Consider the following 25,564-nt stretch of genomic DNA (forward strand, 5'->3'; position numbering starts at 1 on the left):
TTTTACATTTAAAATACGTAACAATAAAGCTTAATTTCTGATTTCTTTGTTTTCTTTTTAAATTTAACTTAAGAGACAGACATACTGTGCCCAACACGCCCCTAGTACTGGTGCTTTTGGTACGCTCCACTGTCAAATTGATTTCTCGCTGTTGGTCTCGTCTTTGTTGCTTTCACCGGTTTTGTTCCTAAAACGAGAAAAATCAACATTTCAGTGGACTATCGTTCTAATCATATCACAACGGTATGTATTCATTTAATAAATAAAGCTTAATTTGATTAATGACACAATGTAAATGCATTTTATGCCGATAGAAGCGCTCTGCACAGTTAGCTAGCGACCATCATTCATTGTGCTCAATGAATTGGCACTCTAGGCCAGTATTAGCCGAACATGCTAACAGTATCACATATGGTTTTTATGTTTATGTAAAATAAAGGATCACAGCCGTTTACCTGCATTTGTCCTGCTGAATTAATATGTAATTACTAAATTTAGATTAGTTTTCTCAGTACCACCGTTTAAATTACTGGATGTGTCTAAATAGTGAGATGTGTTGGATGATTACGTGGAGTGTGTGTTTAAAATCCAGCACACAGAACCTTTTCTGATCTGGTTTATACACTTAAGCCAGACTAAAGGCTGGATATGTTTTGATGTTCACTAAATTTAGAATTGCATTTATGTATAATTTAACCTATTTATTATATAACTATAAAATAAGCTATAAGTAAAAGGGCTGGTTATAAATATTCCCCTGTGAGAATACCACTTGAAATTGCTGTTGAAATGAACACAAATATTGATTTATTTAAGTAAATCCTTTAGAGATGGATGAAAGGCTCTATGGATCTTTGCCTCATGCCCCCTCGGAATACCTCCAACAATGGTGAGTGTCCCATATGTCGTCATTTGGCGCGAAGATTAATTACGATCCCACTGGTTTTCTTATGCTGTTATAATAACATTCAGCATTTTAAGTCTGTTTTTGAATGCTACTAACTAGTCTGTAGCGCCATGCACGAAAAAAGCAACAATAAGTTATTAGCCAGCTTACATGAAGAAGAAACTGCCATGGTTTTGCCACTTGTGTTTGTTTTTTAATTGTTCCTGCAATTATTAATATGTTCTTTTTGCAGGGTTGCATTAATGACTTGACTTCTCAAATGATTATAGTTTAACTCCGTATCTCTTTATGGAAGTTGCACCTGCTTCACATAAGACCATCTCCGATGTAAAGGAGACGCAGTTATTATGTTGAAGTGTCAGTTAAAGGGGTCATATGATGCGATTTCAAGTTTTCCTTTCTCTTTGGAGTGTTACAAGCTCTTGGTGCATAAAGAACATAATTTCTAGTTATTAAACTGAATTTTTAATGAGTATTTTCATTTGATAGATTTATTTTAAAAAATATTACAAGCTTTATAGTCATTATAAAATATATTGTAGTTTAATAATTAATTAAATAATACGTCATTAGTATTATTATGGCATTATATAAGCTTTGCAATCTACATGGTTGTGAATGTATTTTCATTTTTGTTTGTGTTGTCTAACTGTTAACTTTTAAGTGTTTCTTGTTAAATAAGACTTAGGTGTCTGTTAACTCATGTTAAAATTATTTCTAATTATGAAACTATATTTTAGTTTTACATTTTTATTTTAAAAATATTATAGTTATAAAATATAGTTTTATAATTAACTATGATTAATACACCATTCATAATATTAATATCATCCCATTATATTTATGCAAAGGTAAATATGCGATCTAAATAGTTGCAAATGTATTTTAATCTTTTTGTATTATCAAATTGTTAAATGTTTTTCTTGTCAAGTGAAGGAGTAATTATGCAAAGTTACTTTACCTGTAAACACCATTGTTTTCTGTTAAATGCACAGTGTTGGGATAATCATGACTTCACTACATCGGTACAGAATATTGGTCAAACTGATTAACAATCTCTATTTTGCATCTTATTAAAAATGCGCTTTTAAGATGGACTTTTTTCTACAGAAGTCTAAGTTGGACTGACAACTCAGTCAGTCCCTGTTGTATTTCTGAACTAGGGTTCAGTCAGCTCAGCAGCATCTGCAGGCCCTTCAGGCTCAGTATCCTCACATGGCTAATGGCAATGCTGGTTTTATGATGGAGGGACGCAGAGAAGATGGAGGCATGCCGCAGATGCCTGTACACCCAGAGGATGCCGCCCAACTGGAGCCTGCGGCTGCACAGAAAGGTAGTTATCCAGGACTGTGTGTTTTCAAGCATTAGAACTGAGCTCAGCAGACTGAATACATTCTCTCATGTAGCTTTTAGTCAAAGTGTTTTTTTCCCCGTTTAAGCACCTGCTAAAGGAAAGCGAGGAAGGGCAGCGAGCAAAGAACCTAAAGCCAAAGGTGAACCTAAAGCCAAACCTGGACCCAAACCCAAAAAATCCAAGGAGGATAAGGAGGCCCCGCCAGCTGAAGGACAGGAGAAGATTGACGGAACCTTCAAGAAAGTCAAGAGGAAAGTCGATCGCTTCAAGGGCATGTCGGAGGAGGAAGTCATGAAGAGAACACTGCCTGACATTCTTACCCCCAATCTGGACTATGTCATTGCAAGTTTTTATGGCTTTTCTCTGAAGTTGTCTTTTAACAATGAAGAATGTTAACCCAAAGATGGCATTGAACCCAAAGTGTTTTTTTTCCCCGTTTAAGCACCTGCTAAAGGAAAGCGAGGAAGGGCAGCGAGCAAAGAACCTAAAGCCAAACCTGGACCCAAACCCAAAAAATCCAAGGAGGATAAGGAGGCCCCGCCAGCTGAAGGACAGGAGAAGATTGACGGAACCTTCAAGAAAGTCAAGAGGAAAGTCGATCGCTTCAAGGGCATGTCGGAGGAGGAAGTCATGAAGAGAACACTGCCTGACATTCTTACCCCCAATCTGGACTATGTCATTGCAAGTTTTTATGGCTTTTCTCTGAAGTTGTCTTTTAACAATGAAGAATGTTAACCCAAAGATGGCATTGAACCCAAATGACTGAAATGAATCTTATATTTATGATACAGATCGGAATTAATCCAGGGTTGATGGCGGCCTACATTGGAAGATGGTTTCCTGGACCAGGAAACCATTTTTGTAAGTAGACTACAATTCTACTCATCTCTATTGTTATATTATGCTTTAATGTAAAAGAGATTTTATTGTTGTTATTATATTGTTTATTTTATTTATATAATTGCTATTATAAATATATTGTAGGGCTGTCAAATCGATTATTCGCATCCAAAATAAGTTTTTGTTTACAATAATCAATTTGACAGCCCTAATATATTGTTGTTTTTAATATATAAGGTTGTTTACAAACATAAAAAGAGAAATTCTAAAGGTTAATATATATTAATAATATAAATAAAATATTCTAATAATTAAAGAACAAATATTATAAACAACTTGTATTCATATTTTTAAAAGGAATTGTTCAAAACAGTTATGTTGACATTATTATCTTTCAATATAAAGAGGTATTTTATATTATGTCTTTATTGTTAATAATATAACAGTGCTATTAGTATTGTTATTATTATTATTATTAATAAATTCATATAAAATTAAATTATTATATTAACATTTTAAAAGTGGTTGTAGACAAATATAAAAAGATTTTATACTGTTAAGAGTTTATTAATATAGTAATGTAAATACAGAAATATTCTAATATAAAATAACATTTATTATATATTTAAAAAATATTCGAATATAAAATAACGTAAATAATTATGCAGCATAATATATTTTTTAAAATCTATAATATATTAATTTTAAAAATAAATAGTTTAAAATCTCTAATCTTTCAATTATTAAACTAATAATCGTTCTTGTCAATCTTTTAGGGAAGTGTCTGTTCCTGTCTGGATTCACAGAGAAGCTGCTAAATCACATGGATGATCAGAGTTTGCCTGAGAAATACAGCATCGGCTTCACAAATATGGTAGAGAGAGCGACACCGGGAAGCAAAGATCTCTCTAGGTGCGCTAGATTGTCACTCTACTTTCATTCTTTACTGGAAATAGTGATGTTCCTCTCATCCAAGCTGTTTTGCTTGTCACCTTCTGCAGCAAGGAGCTTCGAGAAGGTGGTAAAATCTTAGTGGAAAAGATAAAGAAATTCAAGCCACTCATAGCAGTTTTTAATGGAAAATGTAAGTATTCAAACACAAATACAGAATGCAAACTGATATGAAGGTGTGCATTTAACAATTACTCTTGTTTTAGGTATATATGAAATGTTCTGTAGGGAGATATTTGGGAAGAAGCCCAAAACACTTGAATTTGGCCTACAGCCTCACAGGATTCCTGACTCTGAGACGGTAAAAAAAAACAAAAAACGTTTTGCTTCACTTCATGAAAAAAAGGAAAATTTGGTCAGATATGAGTCATATGCTGTATCTTACTGTTTTCTGTAGGCGTTGTACCTGATGCCCTCCTCCAGCGCCCGCTGTGCTCAGTTTCCTCGTGCTCAGGACAAAGTGCATTTTTACATCAAGCTGAGAGAGCTCCGAGATCAGCTGAAGGGTGTTGAGAAGCCCAAGGAGATCGAAGAAGTGAACTACTCGTTTGATCTCGGCATGGCCAAAGGTACAAGCAGACCGTTTGTGATAGCCCTCCTGATGTACACAATTATGAACTGTACTTGACCACTTTATCTTCCTTCTGTCTTACAGAGGACGCTAAGAAGATGGCCATCAAGGAAGAGCAGTATGATCCTGGTTATGAGACCGCTTTCGGAGGAGCGTATGGAGAACCGGCACCTGAAGGAGGCCAAAGCAATGGATATTGTAGCTTCTCCACATCTGAGGAGAAAGGTTGGTACCATCTTTCCTCTGTGGAACACAAAAGAAGATATCTTTTTGTCCATACAATGAAAGTCAGAGGGGTCTTTAGATGTTTAAAATCTATTTTTGTGCTCATACCTCCAGCTGACGCAGCGGAGAGGGCGCCTACGAATCCAAACGCGGTTGGCCAGGTTCAAGACGGTCAGTGGATGACGCAGTCTTTTGCCGATCAGATCCCAGACATCGGCAGCTCCTCTCAAGCCCAAAGCTGGGGTGTATGAGGAAGGACCGTTCTCAGGGACTCCAGACGAAGCCTGTCGGTTCCTGTGCTCTTCCAGAGATGCTGTGCCTCTTATCTTCTCTCAGTCGAATCCAGGAGTCTTTGGGGCATTGGTTTCTTTCTCCTGTGCGTTGCTGTGACAGTCTGTTACGTTATAATTTCTGGACCGATTTGAGGAATCAGTATCATGCGAGGTGGCCCAACTTGCACAAGGAGAATCCAATGGCTGCTGTGCTTTTAAAGAAACTGTACCTCTGAACTTCAATTTGGGGGCCTTTGGGATCTCAAATGCCTCTTTATTAAAGAAAAGAACAGTTTTTACTATGAATTTCAATTAGACCTTTTAGGAATTAGCATTTCTATGGAACTGGAGAATATACTCATCTTTTACTTTAATGGTTTAGAGTCATTGACGTTATTTTTCGGTAGTTTAGTGTACGAGGTTCTGAGCACTGGTTTATTGCATTATGCGATATCAGGGACTGATACTTGATTTGTTCATAAGGAGCACTCACTATTATTTCATTTGATATTTTAGATGGGACGTGTTATGTTTGCTTTTGTAGTAATATTTTAAGTGTAACTACCCAAATCTTTTTAAAGTGCACATTTTACATATAATATTGCAAAATCTGTGAGGATGACATTTAAATAATGTTTTGTTACTATAATAATGTGACAAATTAGGTCTTTTTACATGTTGGAAGGACACAATTACTGGTGGTTGGAAATGTCTTTAAATGTGTTCCTTGTGAGGAAGCATCAGCATCCCTTTTTTTTTTTTTTTTAAATGTACACAACCTCTCCGCCTTCAGTACTGTAAAACACAATACAGTATGACTGTTTATATAAGTGAAATAATCCTGAACATGCCATAATTTATGGATTTATCCACATGCTTTTACTTGGTGCTATTTTTTACCCTTTCTGTAAACATGATTATCTTTTTTGTTTATTAAAATACAGTTATGCTCATTTCTGCTTGTACATTTATTTCCATATTAGTATTATATATTATATTTTAGTGAGAAAAGCTTGTAAACTGGTAGAAAATGTTTAATTATATATTGTATATTTTAAGGAGATTATACATAAACACAAGCACTAAACACTAAACCCAAGAATTCATCTGACATTCATTTTGTAAATGATCTGACATCTTTAATTTATAGGCAGTTTAAGTAAGTTAAAGTGGTGTGATTACATAAAAATCAAGATTCAAAAGGTTATTGAAACCTTTTTATTCAAAATAATTACACCGTGTATGTAAGAAGAGGCGGTGCTGGTAAGTGAGTTGGGTTTGAAGTTGAAGGGAGTTGGTGAAGAGTTGGATATTTCTGAATGAGTAAGTAACTGAAGGCAGAAATTCTTATTTAGGGACATCACACTTAATATTTGGATTATTTAGATAGATTGGATTATCATTCTCATTGTCATCTGCCACACCCACAGCAGATATGACCACATCTCTGGAGCGCACTCAACAAGCCTAAAAAGCAGCCAGGGTCTTCGCATGAAATTAGACTTTGATATTTCAATTTTACTCATTTTTAACATATATACCTTAAAAGCATTATGTATGCCATCTCCACTGGCAAAATGCACCACATTAGACAGTAAACCAGCTTCACTGAGAGAGAGAACATCTTATTTCTTCATCCTCCCTCATGCTAACCTTACAAAATACTGGAGATGGAGGTGAAAAAGATATTTTTTTCTCATATAATCTTTTAGATTTACTGGTTCATTGTGTTGGATGCAAGTTATTTGTCTTACCTTTTTTGATGGACTCTGGAAGGATATTTTTAGACTTCCCAGTCACTCTTAGCTTGTTTTCACTAATATATTTCTTAGATGTTGGAATATTCTCCCATTCATCTATTAGGGTCAGCTCTGACAGCGGAGATGTGAGCTTCAGGAGTTCTGGAAAACAATATTAGATCCTAACACCACACAATCACGCCAAATATCATCTTCAAGAAGAGTGTAAGGCTACTCACCATTTTCTTTTAAAAAAAAGGAAAGCATCCTTATATCCATTTTGACACATCTCAGCCAAGACCTTACGAAACACCACAACAAGGTTATGTGGGCCTAAGTATGTTTTTGAAAATCAAGCATTCAAAAATTTACCTCTGGATTCTGGAGGAAAAAATGCAATGACCACACGGTGTGCGTTAATGAAGTTGATGTGAATGCTGACGTTATTATATGTCATGAAAGTAAAAAGGGTTGCCATTAGGACTGATGTCACACTCTCCAGAAAAAGGCAAGATGGTGATTGTGTTCCTCAGACTAGAGAAAGGCATGTTATCACGCAATGCTCCATCTACATACCGCTGAAAACTTATAATATGGGGGGAAAACTTTAAAAATTGTTGAAACTTTAGTTTAATTTGCATTTCAACTAACTAAATAAAAGACACACTCAGTAATTATTTTCCTAATTAGAAAATAATATAATCTTCAAAATATGTAACAAAAAAATGTACATCGACGTAGAAAAAGCTGTTTTAATTTACATGGAGCGGGTCGCCTCGTGTTGAGGTCACATGACCAGCAGAACATTTTTCAAGTTTTATCTCGGCAGCTTTTCTGACATTTTATGTCGCAAATATGAGCGTAAACTTTTTAAAAAAAAATGCCGATCTATAAACTTCGAAATGCGAATGTTTCGCTCGTGGAAAATATTAGGCTCAACTGAAAATATTTGCATCCACACCACTAGGTGTCAGTAATATCAAGATAATAAAGCCAGCAAAACATCAAAACTAATAAAATATCAGTAAGAGCACATTGAATTGAAAAACTGACTATTATTGCGAATGTATCACCAAAATATACAGTCAAACGGCTGTGTTTGGCTACATACTATTCCATGATATCTTGGAGGTATCACGCCACAGTACAGTGGATAAAAGCAGCTACAAATCAGAGTCTGCAGAGAGAGCAAAGTGTAAATCATAAATCCTCATTAACACTTATCTATTCATCATGCAGGAAGCAAAAGGTAGTTGAGTTCACCTGAATGAGATCTTCTTTACTGTCAAACTCAGACACCAACACATTTGTCCCATCTGACACTCGTGTGAGTGACACAAATAGCCGTCCACTGGCGAGTAGGTGGGCATCATCAGGCAGGTCACGGTTTAGGAAGTTTCATACTATCTTCAGCAGGTCGAAGGAGGGATGCACAGCACCCAGAGTGCCTTTCCGAGTCTCTCGAGACATGTCCAGCAAATTTTCACAGGATTTGGCTTCAAAATGGAATTTCCTATAGGATCACCAATATTAATCAATATAATAGTCATCCAAATGAATTAAATAGGGGGTTTTCTAGCTTGAATGAGTCTTCTGAAATAAGTTTAGATTTTAAAACTACTATTCACTATCATTTAATTGTGAATGTGAAAGATTTGTCTTTTGGATTCGTGACAAATGCCTTCAACACACCTTATTTGTTGTCTTTTACAAATTGTGTGAAGTTTTAAAACTAGAAATAAGTGTTGAAACATACCTGGACCATACTCCTTTTTAGAATTTATTTTTAATTGAATTACATATAAAATATGAAAGGTATAATATATAATTTCAAATTGTTATTTAAATTACATAAAATTCCTAATATAAACATATTCTCTTGCTGTATAAATAAAAACAACATAAATAAAGGATTAAAATAATCAGTTTATTTTTTTATTTAAAAAACTGTGACATCAGTGTTGCTTAAGCAGTGCAATAGGACACTCCAAACTAATAAACAGATGAATCTGCAGTCATTTAAGGAAAATGCGCAGAAAATCATTGTATGAAATCCTTCCTGTGAGGTTCTTGTCAAAAAAAGAAGCGAAATGAAAGAATTCCTCCTCTGACAGATTCACGCTGTATTGTCTCAGAACCTGAAAAAAAAATCATGTCAAAATGTTGCATGATTAAATACAAGACATGAACTGAACGTGTTAAGTATAAAACAGTGCTTTGTACCTTTCTGAAGTCCTGAAGAGAGATCTTTCCAGTGCGCTCTTTGTCAAAGGCGATGAATTTGTGCCTCATCTGCCTCCAGAAGAGCTGGATAGGCCTGGAGATTCTCAGCATGGCTTCAACACACTGGCTACTAAGTGGGCCGGGACTCATCTGAAGGAGGAAGTCAGAAAATGCTCCGTGAGTATATTGACAATTCATCGACTATACTGGCCTATTTAGAATGACAGCAGTGAACTCACTGGTGTCCTGGGGAGCTGCAGTTTGAGTCTGTGGGATGCAGAGTTGACCTGAGGATTGAACATCAGCACAAAGTGCCGCAGGAAGTCCGGGTAAGAGAGACGTCCACTGTTTTTGATGTCGTATTTGACAGCCAGCTGCTCAAACTCAAGTGGACTCAGCTCAATATGGAGACCCTGGAGTATTTCTGCACAACATCAATTTAAATTCACAATTTTCAAACAACAATGTGACAGTCATAAAATGTAATATGTAATGTAAGGAACTACAATTACTGCATACACACACACACACACACACAAAAAACAGGAATACGAGATGTTTCCATTGTCATTTGCAATACATTATGATTAGCTTTCCACTTTTTGGCCAATGAAATTCCATGATTTTTCTCATAATTTTCCTTTTGATTTTTATATTATACAAATTATACATCATATTTTACACATTTTATGCATACTTATATTATGTTATTTATAATTATATTTTTACACCTGTTAATAATTGTCTACTTATACCTCTCCTTACCATGCAAGAAATCATACCTTGACAAAGGCTTTTCGCCGAAATTTTGGTGAAATAAAGAAGCTTATTTGCAAGTAAGTGTGCGGTTCTATGTCCTCTACGCAATTTTGGTGTCTTCTGACCTGCACCTCGTATGGTGTGCATGTGTGTGCTTGTTTATTTCATTAAGAAATTTATAACTATATAAAAATAATTAGAATTCAGACCCATTGTGACCTATTTCCGTACTGGTTTTACTGATTCATTGAAAATAGCCAATTTGAAAGTCAGAGCTAGAATATTTTAGATCTAAGCATAGCTAGAAAAATCATATTCACTATAGAAATGCCCATTAAATTTTTTTTTTTTTTTCAATTACTTTTCTAAGCTTGGAAAATTCCCTAGTTTTGACTTTTTTATATGGTTGAAAGGTGCTGTGACTGTTAAATGGAGAGATATCTGGCCTCAACAATGTACCTAGGAATACATCCACATCTATCTCTCCGGTCCTCTCAGGGTCGGCCTGCCTGCATCTCCTCTGGATGTGCCTCCAACAGTCCTGGATCTTGGAACGTACCTTCATCTCCACATCCTCACAGTTCAGCAGTGGTGTGGACCTTCTGCTCGCAGTGGAGGGTCTCTGAAGCTGCTCTGACACTGGAGACTGTGGACAAGGGTGGTGGGATACAAAAGACATTAGGGAACTTGTAAAATCCAATGCAAAGAGAAGAAGTATACCAATATTAGCATATGAAGTAAATCTACCGCAGAGCGCCTAAAGGCACAGGGTGCTGTTTTGGGGCGTCTGAGGGATGTTGGTCTCTCCAACGTTGCTCTTGTTGAACCTGGTAATGATTTAGCAACTTTTTCCAGGCCTTGCTGTTCTCCACTGAACTTTTTCAGGAATTCTCGATATTCCAGATTTCCAAAGCCATTAACTGGTAGCATTTTCCACAGGTCTTGAAACTGAAAGAGTTGGTTGTTTTTCAAGCTATTGAAGGAACTGCTGTATTAAAGATGCTCATGTGGTACTGGAAATTACCTGTTCGTCGGTGAGCCTCATGAAGTGACGATCACAAATGGTCTTAAAGTCAGTTTTGGAGATCATATTTATATTGGCGTAGTCGAGGTCTACCATTTCCTTTGTTATAGTGTACATGCGGGCCGACACAACCTCCTGTATCCGCCTCAAAATGTCGCTGATGACTAAAGGTCGGGGCTGATTAGGAAAGCGCATCTTATGGATTTTCTTCAGCCATTCATCTGCCATCTGTTGGAGTTAAAGAAATAAATAGTGTTTTATTATACACCATATGCAACTTAGACCATTCTAAATTTTGACAACCTCATATTGTGCAAAAAGTACAAACTTTTGACCTCTTGTTTGTGGAGGTTGAAGACTTGGAGGAATTCCTTCCAGTCAACCATAATCTCCTCCCCTTCGTTTATTCTCAGCTCAGACAGCAACTTCCTGAACTGCACTTCTGAGAGACGCATACAGAAATGGTCCAGCACTTGTCGAAACTTTGTTTGTGGTATCATACCATCTCCAGTCTTATCAAATGCAGAGAAGGCCTAGAAAACAAAGTACAGCAGCAGTTTGGGGTTGGTATGATTTTGAATGTTTTCCTTGCTAAATAAAAGTATTAATTTCTTTAAAAAAACAACAACCCCTCACTTTTGGTACAGTAGTGTTTACAAAATACTTTACACAGCTCTGTTATTGCAGCACATTTCAGGTTAAAACATCTCTATAGCAATATTAATATACTGTACTATATAAACAGTCAGTACCTTGTAGAGAGTATCTGAGGAAGCAGTAACCAGCTCCTTGACTCTTTGTATTGTTTTTTCTGGGCTCAGCTCCTCTATATCCTCCACTGGTTCTGGAGAACCCACAGTCGGACCTTGAGGAGGTTCGACTGTAGACCCGCTGGAAACTGGAGGTCCAGCGAGATGCTTTAGAAAATCAAGGTATAGCAGTTCCTTCAGACTGCCGTCAAAGCCAAGGCTGAAAAACAAAAAGAAAAGAGGAAATACAATGCAGTAGCTCATAACACTCACCATATTTTGAGTAAATATGTCTGATATAGAGAGTTACAGGTTCAGTAGATGTGTGAGCTGTTGTTCTCTTAGTCGAAATCCATGTCTGTGCAGGAGAGAGAGCAGGTCTGTCACGGTCACGTGACCATCTTTGTTTTTATCCAGAATCACGAGGCTTCCACTCACTCTCTCAAAGTCATTCCCAATCCACTTCCTTCAAACACAGATAGGTCCATGTAACACTATATGCATGAGGAGAATATTTTCATCCACTATTACATTTGTCAATTGATACAGAGATAATTTTCACCTAAGATTTTGAAGCATAACTTCCAGGTCAGGTGCGGAAATTGCCCTCTCGGTGAGCTGTTCTTGTAAAGCGTCTGATTGGCTGTCTTCATCTGATGTGATTTTAAGCTTTCTTAAAAACTCTGTCTGAGTGACAAAGCCCTTCCCCTCTTCATCATATCTGTGAAAAAAAGAAGAGTTTTTACTTTTATTTACAGCAGATATCAGACATTTGAAATTTCTGAATGCTTGCCAGATATATATTTTGGTTAACATCATGCTAATATTGATTCTGGTTCAACTATCAAATGCACTGAGGAACACATACACTCCTTGAAATATCAGTGTTGCTTACCTGTCCCAGAGTTTTTCAAACTCGTTTGGTGTGATGGGCATGTAGTATTTAAAAAGAAGCTGCTTTAGATCATTTTTGGTCATGATGCTTTTAACATCTTCACCCAACTGACAAAAGGCCTGCCAACACAATTGTTATGTAAAAAGTATGTTTAATTCCTCATTAAAACTTTTGTACATGTAGCGGGTCTCCTCATGGAAGCCACCATTTTGAGATCACATGACCGGTCAAATACTTTTCAGTTTATCTTAATAAAACAAACACATCTTGCTATAAACATGGCTGCCTGCTAATATAATGCATTTCTATTCCAATACTGGTAACTGAAAGCTATATTTTTGCATTATGCTACATCCAGGCCACTAGGTGTCAGTGTACGTTCAAGACAACTGCCATATAGCATCAAAAAAGTGACCAGGACTGGATATAGATCACCTCTGAGAGCTCTGAAGGTCTTTTCCGTGCAATGGATGTCAAAAAGCCATGAACTTGGTCACATGCAGTGTCAAGGTATCCATCTCCTCTGAAAAAAAAAAAAAAAAAGATTTCTGTTACAAAAACAGCTAAGATAAATATAAATATTAATTCCAGAGGAGTGGTTTTTACGAGGTGTTATCGTGGTGATGTGATTTCGTCTTGCTGCTAGAGTGAACTTTGTTGTAGAACTCAGCGTAGTTGAGTGTGCAGCCAGGCGTAAGGCCCAACAGGTCAAGCAATCTCTGATACTCCTTCTCTTTGGTTACAAACATCAGGCTGTCAAACAGAGCCCTGAAGTCATTCCGATTCACCACACCATCTCGGTTCTTGTCCATGAGACGGAATGCGGTCAGAGCATCCTGCAAACAAGAGCGAGGTAAACATGTTTGAAGCAGTGGGACTTATTCTGCCACAAGTGTTGTTTTTATGCATTTAGAGCCTTTAAAAAATGCTATATTTGTTGATACCATGAGAAGGACTAAATATAGAGTGGCCTACAATGTATATAGACACTTTTTTAGTAGTAAATTAGTAAATAATTAAAAATATATTTTGCTTTGATACCCCATGATATTCCTTGATCCTCTTTTTAAGTTGAGCTAGACAGTCCTCTGCAGTCAAAAGAGTGGACGTTTGTACATTTTTTGACTGGCTATCTTCGCCCTTTTCTGGTATTGTTACTTCTGTGTTGAAGAGAAATTGATCAATTATGTTTTGTGCCATATGTTTGTGTTAAGAAAACAGATTGTGCGTTGTGAAAAATCAAACCTTCATATTTGGCCACAAAGTCAGTAACAGAAATCGAACCCAAATTAAAACCAAGAGACTCAATAAGCATCTGAAACTGGGGTCCTTCCAGGAAAATACCACAGTCATCCAGAATCTAAAAGCAAGAGTGACATGAATCAATGTAAAGAACTGAATGCTTAAGACACTGATTGAATGTTGCCTTCACATTATCAGAATTATAGTTATGACTTTCTGACCTGATCTCATAACGTACCTTACAGAAATCTCTCAGAGTAAGAGCTACTGTCATGCTTTTCCTTTTGGACATCAGATAGTCCTGAAGGGACATCCCGCGTCTCTGAAGCCTGTCCTTGAGTTTCCTCAAGACAACATCCTTTACTGCTTGTGCTTTTAAGTTCAATATGGAGGCTTCATGTGCCTTTTCCTCTCTATATTTTACAAAAATATTTTTAAAAAAATAAAAATTTATCTGAGTGCTACGTATCACTTCTCATGCTTATTATTGACCATACAAACCTCTCAATGATACTGAGGCGGCCCTCAATCTTCTCTGAAACACCCAAGCTCTTCAAAAATAGCTTGTAGTTCACATTTCCACCCTCCAAAAATGGTTTACAAAGCCTTTGAGAGCAAACAGGGGGAATTAGTCAGTATCCAGAGGTAAGGCTGAGGGCAGAGAAGTAAGACTCACTTGCTGAAGTGGCGCTCAGACAGCGGTAGTCCGTGTTGTCGGATCAATCTCCTAAGGTCTTCTGGGGGGATGGTGTCACTCTGGTTTTGGGTTGTGTTAATGATAGATTCGATCAGCATGTCATAGTTCTCAGAGAGCTTCTCCTTAAGAATCTGTTCCACCTGTAGAGAGACAAAATCATGTGTGTGATAGAACTAGGATTGATAAGTGACTTATTTTTTATAAATCTTAGATATATTTTCTAAGATTGAATTTTGCAGTTTAATATACAAAAAATAGAAAACAATACTGTAAAATTGTAAAAATTAAAAAACTCTGAAGGTTACTTACAGCATTCTTTGTTGTCGTTGCTGTGGATGGCAATGGGTTTAACTGTTCTGAAACCTTTTTATTGAGCTTTGGTGTCTCCTGGAATAAATTCACAAAACAGTTTTTATAGGTTGAATCATTTTAAATGTGCAAATAACCCATATATATGCAAATCCTGTCAAGTCATAATTTGTATAAGTACACAAAAGTTCAGTTTTGGACTCTCCTAATTACGGTATTGTCTTTCTAATTGTTTTGTAAAGATTTTTATTATTGTAATATATCATTTATATTGTAATATGTTTTTTTGTGATTTCTTTTTCTTTTCTTTTTTTTGAAATCTATGAGAGTTCAAAAATGTACCTTTTTTCAGTAATCACAGTTTGCATATTGCAGTAATGAGAAATGGGTCAAATGAGTTTGATTGTCCTGAAAATAATGCCACAATGCAAAAAAATCTTAAAGGTCCTAATATTAAAGTTTATTTACTTCAGTCTTCATGTAATATTTCTTTTTTATTATTTTTTATCTCTTTTAAGGTAAAATGTGACCATGGATATTACAGTACTGCAAATGTAATAATACCATGACTGGTCTTTGGTGATGGAGGAAGTCCAGGAATTGTTGGTAATTTATGGCATCTGTATGTTCCACATCCAAGAATACAGCAAGAGCGGTGAACTGCTCATCGCTGAGATGGAAGTTCAGGCTCCACAGAGCCCTGCATAGTTCATCTCTACTGATAAACCCTGTTCTGTTCTGCAGAAACAGTCATCATTTTTATGAATAGCTGTGATTTGAATTTCATCATTTACAACTTTTTATTATCTAGTCTCAGAACTTACTTTATCAAAGTCCAGAAAGGTTTCTGTCAGAAGAGGCTGATTATCAAAAACATGTTGACGTAAGTTTAGTAGAATTGCTTCAATACTGCATGTGTCTGGAGTTGCTGGAACAGAATCTTTCCTGATTGAGGCATTAAAAATATCTGAATAATTAAAGATACTTTTGCATGCACAGAATCCTTCAATATATTAAAACAGTGTGTCAAAACAATATTGATTTATAGGAGACTAACAAAAACTTTATGGCCAACTTACTGTACAGCTATGTCGTCTTTGAACAATCCGAGAAATATTCTCCATTGCACAGGCTCTGTGCTGCTCACTCCAAATCTGTGACAATAAACACTAGATGAATTTCAGAATTGCTTTCAGGGAGGTACATAAATTATATGTTAATATCTCATACCTGTTCAATAACTCCCTTAAGGTATGATCATCCATGGGGAAGAGGAAATTACTGAGGACAGATCTGAGATCCTCTTGAGAGACAAACCCGCTGTCTGTGATGTCAAATGCCTGCAGAGCTTTTTCAACAAGGCTGTAATTCTTCTTTATCTGTAAGTCAAAATAGAACATTTTTTAAATGAAATTCTTACATATTTTAGATAAAAAATTATCTCTGTCATACTCACTTTGCTCAAAAACCTGGTCTGGACTTCATCCATGTTGTCCCTGGATTTGCTTGAGAAAGCCCTTAAGCTTGTCTTACTTTTAGGTCTTATTGTAGCACCACTGACAGTGTCCCAATTCAGTGCTGAAAGCAGGTGTAAATCAGACTATATAACTGATTTAATTATTAATGTATTTTGATGCCAAAATTAATAATTATTTTATTACTATCTTATCATATTGCATAATTTATTTCATATAACTTTACCCAGTTGTATAGAATCTGGTGCAATTTTTCTATAGTTTTCACAGTCAACACCAAGCTTCTCCAGAAACTCCTTGTAAGATATTGTGTCAGAATTATTCACGCTGTAATGTGACCATAGTCTAAAAGAGAAGACATAAACACAAAAGACATAGCATTCAGGGAAAAACAATAATACTTCAGGAGAGTTCCATTAAATTGAAAAACCGGGACCTGTGGAATTCCAGCTGACTCATGGGAAAGCAGTATCCCTCTAGGACTTTACGCAGCTCATGTTGCTGTATCTGCCCATCACTGTTGTAGTCAAACAGCCGAAAAGCCCTGGTGATGTTTTTCAAATGGCCTCCAATCTGAAATGATGAGAATCATGGATATTACACACTAACATCAACAGGTAAGTATTTATATAATATTCATACCATGCTATACTCTACACCTTATCTTTCAGACGACACTGTAGCTCTCCAAGTGACAAGTTTCTGTAACTTCCACTCCTGTTTCTGTTAAGAAATTATATGTTGTATATATGAAGAAATATTATACACTGTTCGAAACTTTGAGGTCCGTTAGATATATATATATATATACATTTAAAGACATGATTACTTTAATTCAGCAAGGACACATTAAATGGCTGAGAAGTGACAGTTTTTAAGTTTTTAAATGTCCCATGGTGCCTGTTTTAACCTTGATAATTATTTCAAATGTTTTTAAGCACTAAATCAGAATATTAGAATGATCTCTCAAGGATCATGTAACATTTGAGGTCCGTTAGATATATATATATATATATTTAAAGAAATGATTACTTTAATTCAGCAAGGACACATTAAATGGCTGAGAAGTGACAGTTTTTAAGTTTTTAAATGTCCCATGGTGCCTGTTTTAACCTTGATAATTATTTTAAATGTTTTTAAGCACTAAATCAGAATATTAGAATGATCTCTCAAGGATCATGTAACACTGGAGTATTGGCTGCTAAAAATTCAGCTTTGCATCACAGGAAAAAATTTGATTTAAAATATAATGAAACAGAAAACAGTTGTAATATTTCACATTATTGTTAGTTTTACAGTATGTTTGATCAAATAGCGTGGGTGAGCATCTTAGTAACCCCAAACTTTAAAAAATGGAGTGTATATGTGAAGGAAATATAATAATTGAGAAAACATCCACAAAAACATACATTACCTGCCTACTGCAGATGAAATTTTGCAGTATCTTCTGAGAAACTCCATGTAAGAAATTGTTCCATTTTCTCTTAAGTCAATCTAATAAAGATATTTTAATGAAGTGGAAATGAGTGAAAATATTAAACATATAATATGAAAAAAATCACAGCTTAACACTCTTAAAAATAAAGGTGCTTAAAAGGTTCTTCACAGCGATGCCATAGAAGAACCATTTTTGGTTCCACAAAGAACCATTCAGTCAAAGGTTTTTTAAAGAACCATCTCTTTCTTACCTTTTTATAATCTGAAGAACCTTTTCTTCGCCACAAAGAACCTTTTGTGAAACAGAAAGGTTCTTCAGATGTTAAAGGTTCTTCATAGAACCATTTAGACAAAAAAGGGTCTTCTATGGCATCGTGAAGCACCTTTATTTTTAAGAGTGAAGTACCACAATATAACATTACAGTAAGTGCACTGAAGGAAGTGGGTGACTTTTGTTATTCTAAATGAACACACCTTTGCCAACAGACCCTCAAACTGAGATTCAGTGAGTGGAACAAGAAACCCCTCGATTACACGCCTGAACTCTCCTTTGGTGACAGCTTTGTTGCCTTCCTGGTCAAAGGCTTCAAAAGCAGCCTTCAAGTCCTCTTTTTTGTCCTTGACTCTCTCCAAGAGTAGTTTCTCAATGTACATCAAAGAAAGATTCTCATCAGCCACCGACTGCACAGAGGAGGCTGTAAAGAAGAAGTAATAAAATAAGATATCTCCTCAACAACATGCTTTTCCACCATTACCAAGAAAATAAACAGCATAGACCATACCAGAGTCAGACTTGATTGTGTTCCTCCTTGAGAATTCTCCTGAGGAGATCCGAGACGCACTCTTAGCTCTGGGGATGATGGCGAGCCCTTGTGTCATAGGCCTCAGATCTATATGGCTTGAGATTTGAGGCATCTGTGCGGAAGGTGACACCTGAATGTAACCATTAAAAACTTTTTTTTTGAAACAGCTTTTTTGAAATACAATATTGGTTGTTTCCTTTGTCATTTTTTAAATTATTATATAATCTATTATATTTATTTAATATATTGTAATGTTAGTCTCCAATATACAAAGTTTTAACTTATTTGAAACCTTTAGAATGTTTTTATTAAGATTTAAAGGACAAGTAGCGTTCTAAGAGATCCTATTTAATTGGCAGTTCAACCTGGCAATTTTTCATTCAGAAATTATATTAGTAAAGTGTCTTCATACTAACCCAACTCTCCACAGCGGACCTCGGACGCATTCTTGTGTTAAATTCGTATTTACACTGTCGTTGTTCAAATTAAAAAACTTGAACACAACACCTCTTCAACCAGTCGAGGACGCTTTGCTGTTCCCATGGATATGGTCTGGCAACTGGCTGTCAATCAAATCAGGAGTTGGCTCCGCCTCCTGGAACGCTTAACCAACCAGTAATCAGGTTGTCCACAATGTTCTACTGAAAAAGCGAAAAAACTCACAAAATATTAAAAAAAAACGATAGGACCGAAGGATAAAGAGTGTAGATTCGTATGGAATGTAACTTAAACTGCAATTTGTCTCCATATTCTTTTAAGGAAAATAGTTAAAAAAAACGATAGGACCGAAGGATAAAGAGTGTAGATTCGTATGGAATGGAACTTAAACTGCAATTTGTCTCCATATTCTTTTAAGGAAAATAGTGATGAGCATGACGTAGTTGTTCTGTCCTCCTCCGCCAATCATCATTCCCAATGGGCGTGGTTACCAAGTGTCATGGCGGCCACCGGGAGATTGTTGTAGTGTGCCAGAGACGGACCGCGGATTGTTCTGTAGTAAACGGAACTGTGTTTATTATAATATTGGGGACATTTGAATGTAAAAAGTTTTTTAAACATGGGGACCGTGCATGCCAGGGTAAGCGCATTTTTCCAGAGCTGTTGTAGAAGCTAAAGGAATGACCTCTGAACAGAGTCTTTGAATGACAGGCCGAGTTCAGGATGACGTTTAGTAACGTTACTCCACATTAATCCGGATTAACTATCTGTCAATAAGATAATAAATCATCTTTGCACATATAAACGCTCACTCTCACTTTAAACAGACTCGTATAGCATTGGATATTAACAAACTAACGTTAGTGCTGTCATACAATACTTACCTGTGCACACTTTTATAGTATCTGTTGTAGTTTTACACATTGTCCGTGTTGCTACAATAATTTATAAGAGATATCAGGTTAATATAATAACATAATAGATCTAAAAACTCACTCACTTCTACATATCTGTTGAACCAGAGTCTGGACCCCCTTCCTATGCAAGGACCTGAGCTGGGGGTTCAAGCAGATGACATGGACCTGGGAGAACCAGAGCATGAAGAGAAACAGGAAGTTCTGGAAAATAAAGACGTGAGATGGATTTTATGTGATTTTTCTATCCACTGCTTGTACATAAATGTGGTTATGTACCAGGCATATTGGTGTTTTCATATGTATTTCAATTGTTTAGGTTGTAGTACAGCATGTGCACATCGATGGCCTTGGGAGAACAAAGGAAGACATTTTAACATATGAGATTGCAGATGTTTTCCGTGCCAAAAGCTTGATTGATGTGAGTATCACTTTATATAGATGCTGCTTGTGGATAAATTACACTATTAAAATTGTATTACATATTTTTTTACTAGATTTAAACTATTAAACTTCTTTATAATTATGTTACAGGTAATGAAGAAGTCCCATGAGGCCAGACAGAGACTTTTGCGTATGGGGATATTCAGACATGTGGAAGTTGTCATTGACACTGCTGAAGGTATGACAAATAAGCAAACAACCAGTGGTAAATAACCAATAATCAAAGTGATGCATCAAAGTCTGAATTCCTCTCAAAACATTAGGTGCTAATGCGCCGCCGAATGGACTAGATGTGACATTTGAGGTGAAGGAGCTGAGAAGAATGACGGGAAGTTACAACACCATGGTTGGGAACAACGAGGGAAGCATGGTGAGCTACTGAGTCCTGCATCGTCACTGTGGGCTGTGTGTCTAGTACATTGAGAAACCAAAATTATTTACAGAAGTGTTGTTCTGGTTCTCGTTTCAGGTGCTGGGTCTGAAATTGCCCAATGTTTTTGGCCGTGCATTTTTAGTAACATCATATGACCCCTTTAAAAAAAAAACACAATTTACTTTACTAAATACTGTAAACATTTAAAATGTATCTCATCTGGGACAACAAAACAAAATATATATTTTTGTCCAGTTCATTTCTAGAATAAGCAACTAGCAATCATTGTTCATGGCAATGACAACTAAAGCATATTCACAATAAAAAAAGGACAATATCTTCTGTATGTCCTACCCAAACTTTACCCAAAAATTCATCAACCTTTTGAAATAATGACTGAATTTTTTATATGTACAGTATAGCTGTGATTACTAGATTTATACTAATCACGTTTCAGTGGTTGTTTGTGAATTTTGTGAACAGGTTTTCCCAGGTTTGCTGTTGACACTCTCTCACTCTTTCAGCTTCTCCATTAACTTGTATAAAGTCACGGGCCAGTTCCCATGGAGCTCACTCAGAGAAACGGACCGAGGGGTCTCCACAGAGTTCAGCGTAAAGGATTTATTTTATTATAATTATTTTTAATAAAATTTAAATTATTTATTTAAATTTGTATAATATATATTTTTTATTTTATTTGATCTCATTTTATTTATTTTTACATGTATTTTCTCTTTACCAAACCAAATATTATGTCATAAATAAAGTTTTAGTAGATATAGGGCCAGATTTACTAACGGCTTGCACCAGCGCAAACCATCTTTTTGCGTTAAAACAGTACTGTCAGGATTTACTAAAGACGCGCAGTGAAGATTTAGCGCTAAAAAGGCGTGGGCCGTTATTTTTGCGCCTGACCTTATTGAATATGCATTTGTAGGAGTTTCCCTTTCAAACGCAAAATGTATGGGTGGAGAGTATTAAAATGAATCACGCAACGCGATTTACTAATGTTTGCGCTCGTCAAATTACTGGTATTTGCGCCATTATTGAACGCCCAAAAAAGTATGTCTTAAACTATTTTGCGCCTGTGTCGTAAGTAGATCACCCGCACCTGATGAGCATCGGCTCAGCTTATTTGCCAGTACGCTAATTTGCGCTGCGCTTGGTATATTGCGTTGGTCGATATGTAAATGAGATGTTGCGTCTATGTTCTTTAATTTGCGGATTGTTAGTAAATCCCCCGCAGAGATTTCCAGCCCATCGTTGCTGTTTTGGAATTGCGCTCTGGCGCTAATTTGCCCTGTTTAGTAAATCTGGCCCATAACGTCAAAAGTTTTACTATATGTGTAAGATATTATCTAATGTATTTAGCGATTGTTTGGTCTATAATCACCAGTTCCCCATCTGGAGGACAAATCACACTTTGAAGTGGGAGGGCGTGTGGAGAGAGCTGGACTGTTTGGCCCGTACAGCCTCCTTCGCTGTCAGGGAGGAGAGTGGCCAGTCCCTGAAGTCCTCACTTTCCGTATGTTTCTTCTCTGAAACTTGTTATTACAATCATTGATATCTGATTTTAAATATATGATATTTTCCTCACAGCACGCAATGGTCATCGACACACGCAATTCTACCATTCTTCCAAGAAAAGGTGCCTTATTGAAGATCAACCAGGTTTGTTTGAATCAATTGTTGTCCTTGTAAGAAATAGTTTATCCAATACTGTCATTATTTACTTCATTTTTATGGTCTGTTAGGAACTGGCAGGTTACACTGGAGGAGATGTCAGTTTCCTGAGGGAAGACTTTGAAATTCAGCTCAACAAGACTCTGTTCTGGGACTCGGTGAGATGCTGTGGAGGAAACTATTGCTTATGTTTCTTTATTGCGGTGTTATTTTAGTATCATTAATGTACTTATTCAAATTTTAGTAGTTGTGGTACTCCAACTTGAACTAAGCTCAAATTAGAAATGGCAACTAACTGAAAACATATAGATTTTGAATATTTTATTTTATTTCAGATAACATTTTTACAATTAACATAAATGTTTTTTATTAGTCAGTTTTAGTTACTAACAACATAGTTTGTTAAAGTGTTTTAAGCACTTTCAGAAGGCTCTCTTTAGTTTTAGTAATTTTAATCTTAAAAAAAAAAATCTTAATTTTAAAATGTTTCCTTGGCAACTAATTCTGGATAACAAGAGTCGATATATAATTATTAACACAAAATTAAAATAATTAAATTTAAATAATTAAAAAAAAAATTCAAATAAAAACTTTTGTACTGAAAATAAGTTACATTTTATTTTGATTATTTTATTTCAACGAAGATGTTCTTTAACAGTCTTATTTTCCTCTCTTTGTAGGTGCTCTCTACCTCTCTGTGGGGAGGTATGTTGCTGCCTCTTGGAGACAAACCCTCCTGTATCGCTGACAGGTTAGTGAATTCCCTCTTTCATTAGTAAAAATAACCCACAAACACACAAGGTAAAGCTATTTAATTGTGTAAGCGGACATTTTTGTATATAAACACAAATTTCAACAAAACGTTCAAATAAAAAATTGTTCACACTTTCTGCACTTTTAATCATACAAACACTGAGTAATTCCATCATCGTTCACTATTTTCTGTTCTCACACAAAACATTTCTCAACCACTGTCAATCCATATTTAAAGACTATTGGTCTCGGATCAATAAGCTTACAGATACTAAAATACACACATATATACGTTTTAAAAAATTATTAAACTATCCTTCTCACACAACATATGAAATGCTTTTCATTACAGAGTTTCTGAAAATGTGGCTCAATGAAAAACATTAAGTAGTAACCATCATGAAAATAAAGAGCAGTTTAGTTGCCACTGCTCTATATTTGCTTAGAAACATTCATCGTAATCCTAAACATATTATAAAAAATTAAGAGAATAGCAGATCTGATGTATAACATCAAGTCACACGAGACAATCTAAGATTATATCTCTGGCTGTAGCTCACACTGAGAAAAATATCATCTGTGCAGTGTCATATTGAGTCCAATAGGGGGCAGAACTACAGTGTATGATGCAAATTAAAGGGACAGTTCATCAAAAAAACGAATTCTGTCATCATTTACTCACCCTTATGTCATTCCACTTTTATTGGGTGAACTATCCCTTTAAATAATAATAACAAATACTACGTAGCGTAAACCTTTTTTTTGTTGTTGAATTCCTGATGCTAGAGATCCATAGTTGACCATCACAAGTGTCCTGTTTTGTGGTCCTAGGGTCCACTATGAGACAGCAGTCATGGCAGAAGGATATTTTGTTATTCAGTGGAGAGCCAATGAAGTGGCCAAACATATGAAGTAGAGAGTGAGAGATACTGCTATCCCACATGCTCCACCACAATCCTTGGCATTTTCCTGTAAGAACAAAAATACAACAAAAAAAGTCATTTAATTTAATATTACCGTATGTCATATATATGCACACTTGTTCATGCACTGTATGATTGTGGTGGCTTACATGAGGATGGTATGCGTGACAAGACTCTGGTCGTCTGCGAATCTTCTGAGATTTCATCCTGTTGCACTTAACTGTGGCGTTATGTTCAAAGGAGTTAAGAATACCTCAGTTTCACAAGGTTTAACCAAACCACATTTCAAATACAAGAAACTCATCATCATGGAAGGATATATTTGACCTCTCTGGGCGCGAGTGTAATGGGAGCGTACTGTCGGGAGCAGTCGCAGTCGGCCTGGACCACCAGCATGACCAGGTTACTGTTAGGAACCTGCTGTAGGACAAACATCCTGAAATATGACAGAGAAAGAGAGAGACATTGACAAATTGTTACTGGCACAAATCCACTCATCTGAAGACAGTCTGACTGATGGACGTACTTCTGACAACGGCCACATTTGATGATGCTGTTGGTCTCTCTGATGGAAGTGTCGTACATGAAGCCGGGATACTCTGTGTTACAAGGCTGCATTAGTTCCACCTTCTTCTGTCTGTGTGCTGGAGAGGACAAGATTTTCATTAGAACAGATAGAAAACAGATTCAGCTGTCTGTAGTCCAGAGGTTTTTAAGCTGGTGTTTTAAACATAATATTGGAAATAATATATATATATAAAGTAAAATTAAATTGGGAACAAATGTGCTAATATTATATTTTTCAGCTTTCTAAAGACTGTTATATATATATATATATAAATATTTATGAAATAAAAAGTAAAATGTATCTAAATGTATAAAATAACGTATATATATAAAATGTTTTTATACTTTTAGAAATATCTATTTTAATAATTTTATAAATATTCTTTCTGCTTTTTAAAATGTTGCCTTTATGAATATATAGTGTGCATAATATATTTGTCTGCCTTAATATTATGATCAAATTTAGAGGCCTTTCACATTAAAACGTTCATTTAAAAACCACTGGTCAGGTCTAGGTCAGTAAAGCAGTCATTACTTTGTTAGCAATACAATGTTTTAGCACGACTGTTTAAGAATCTCTGATTAATATGGTGGTCCAGTAGTGCACAACACAACAAAATCGCCACAACACAATGCATAGGACTCATTTCGTTGTGTTGTGCTAATTTCGTTGTGTTGTGGCTTGTTTCTGTTGAGTTGTGCTAATTTTGTTGTTTTGCGGCTTGCTTCTATTGTGTTCCATTTGTTTCCGTTGTGTTGCGCCTTGTTTCCGTTGTGTTGTGCTAATTTTGTTGTTTTGCGGCTTGTTTCTATTGTGTTGCGGCTCCCGTTGTGTTGCAGCACAAATTTCTTTGTTTTGCGGCTTGTTTCTATTGTGTTGCGACTTTTTTCCATTGTGTTGCACCTTGTTTCTGTTGTGTTGTGCTAATTTTGTTGTTTTGCGGCTTCTTTTTATTGTGTTGCGAATTTTTTTCATTGTGTTGCACACATTTCGTTG

The 25,564-nt window shown here is 36.0% G+C and overlaps 3 protein-coding genes, 1 long non-coding RNA gene and 1 pseudogene across 5 annotated transcripts in view; 2 read left to right on the forward strand and 3 right to left on the reverse strand.

The window, feature by feature from the left end:
* The first annotated feature begins 159 nt into the window (after window positions 1-159).
* LOC107753540 (G/T mismatch-specific thymine DNA glycosylase-like) lies at window positions 160-6,028 on the forward strand. Its single transcript, XM_016569701.1, has 11 exons — window positions 160-243; window positions 829-889; window positions 2,071-2,240; window positions 2,347-2,603; window positions 3,053-3,122; window positions 3,878-4,013; window positions 4,103-4,185; window positions 4,259-4,353; window positions 4,450-4,621; window positions 4,708-4,848; window positions 4,963-6,028. The coding sequence occupies exons 2-11, from the start codon at window positions 831-833 to the stop codon at window positions 5,097-5,099; spliced, it is 1,320 nt and encodes a 439-aa protein (XP_016425187.1). The 5' UTR covers window positions 160-243; window positions 829-830; the 3' UTR covers window positions 5,100-6,028.
* Window positions 6,029-6,921: 893 nt separating this feature from the next.
* Window positions 6,922-8,033, reverse strand: LOC107753541 (uncharacterized). The gene is made up of 3 exons (XR_001641478.1): window positions 7,971-8,033; window positions 7,099-7,192; window positions 6,922-7,021 (listed from the first exon to the last, which is right to left on the reverse strand). It is a non-coding gene; the product is annotated as an uncharacterized LOC107753541 (long non-coding RNA).
* A 786-nt stretch (window positions 8,034-8,819) lies between these two features.
* Window positions 8,820-18,584, reverse strand: efcab6 (EF-hand calcium binding domain 6). The gene is made up of 30 exons (XM_016569883.1): window positions 18,452-18,584; window positions 18,144-18,364; window positions 17,647-17,726; window positions 16,892-16,955; window positions 16,669-16,805; window positions 16,459-16,577; window positions 16,214-16,335; window positions 15,988-16,136; window positions 15,837-15,911; window positions 15,582-15,702; window positions 15,322-15,495; window positions 14,758-14,835; window positions 14,428-14,588; window positions 14,253-14,357; window positions 13,990-14,164; window positions 13,755-13,869; window positions 13,551-13,669; window positions 13,116-13,345; window positions 12,945-13,032; window positions 12,510-12,628; window positions 12,177-12,335; window positions 11,925-12,080; window positions 11,618-11,834; window positions 11,201-11,398; window positions 10,866-11,093; window positions 10,589-10,789; window positions 10,301-10,487; window positions 9,322-9,506; window positions 9,083-9,232; window positions 8,820-8,997 (listed from the first exon to the last, which is right to left on the reverse strand). Exons 1-30 carry the CDS (start codon window positions 18,582-18,584, stop codon window positions 8,875-8,877), a joined length of 4,389 nt encoding a protein of 1,462 aa, XP_016425369.1. The 3' UTR covers window positions 8,820-8,874.
* A 794-nt stretch (window positions 18,585-19,378) lies between these two features.
* Window positions 19,379-23,104, forward strand: LOC107753684 (sorting and assembly machinery component 50 homolog A-like; annotated as a pseudogene).
* Window positions 23,105-23,781: 677 nt separating this feature from the next.
* The window catches only part of LOC107753542 (voltage-dependent calcium channel subunit alpha-2/delta-4-like), a 45,522-nt gene continuing 43,739 nt past the window's right edge, over window positions 23,782-25,564 (reverse strand). For both annotated transcript variants that reach the window (XM_016569704.1, XM_016569703.1), the window contains 4 exons: window positions 24,527-24,644; window positions 24,321-24,436; window positions 24,150-24,232; window positions 23,782-24,046 (listed from right to left, as the gene is read on the reverse strand). In XM_016569704.1, the coding sequence (XP_016425190.1) occupies window positions 23,954-24,046; window positions 24,150-24,232; window positions 24,321-24,436; window positions 24,527-24,644 (410 nt within the window). In that variant the 3' untranslated portion in view covers window positions 23,782-23,953. The remainder of the gene's footprint in view (window positions 24,047-24,149; window positions 24,233-24,320; window positions 24,437-24,526; window positions 24,645-25,564) is intronic.

The sequence above is a fragment of the Sinocyclocheilus rhinocerous genome, unplaced genomic scaffold (assembly GCF_001515625.1).
Source record: "Sinocyclocheilus rhinocerous isolate Xijiao unplaced genomic scaffold, SAMN03320098_v1.1 scaffold200, whole genome shotgun sequence".
Taxonomy (NCBI): domain Eukaryota; kingdom Metazoa; phylum Chordata; class Actinopteri; order Cypriniformes; family Cyprinidae; genus Sinocyclocheilus; species Sinocyclocheilus rhinocerous.

Excerpts from the sequence above, each read along its gene's own strand:
- efcab6 (XM_016569883.1), bottom strand. The coding sequence starts at position 18,584 with ATGCCTCAAATCTCAAGCCATATAGATCTGAGGCCTATGACACAAGGG. Across the intron at positions 16,806-16,891 it reads AGTGTCGTCTGAAAGATAAG|ATTGGAGGCCATTTGAAAAA; the intron begins GTGTAGAGTATA and ends TCATCATTTCAG. Across the intron at positions 10,488-10,588 it reads GTGCCTTTAGGCGCTCTGCG|TCTCCAGTGTCAGAGCAGCT; the intron begins GTAGATTTACTT and ends CCTTGTCCACAG.
- LOC107753540 (XM_016569701.1), top strand. The coding sequence starts at position 831 with ATGGATGAAAGGCTCTATGGATCTTTGCCTCATGCCCCCTCGGAATAC. Across the intron at positions 2,241-2,346 it reads GCCTGCGGCTGCACAGAAAG|CACCTGCTAAAGGAAAGCGA; the intron begins GTAGTTATCCAG and ends TCCCCGTTTAAG. Across the intron at positions 4,354-4,449 it reads GGATTCCTGACTCTGAGACG|GCGTTGTACCTGATGCCCTC; the intron begins GTAAAAAAAAAC and ends TGTTTTCTGTAG.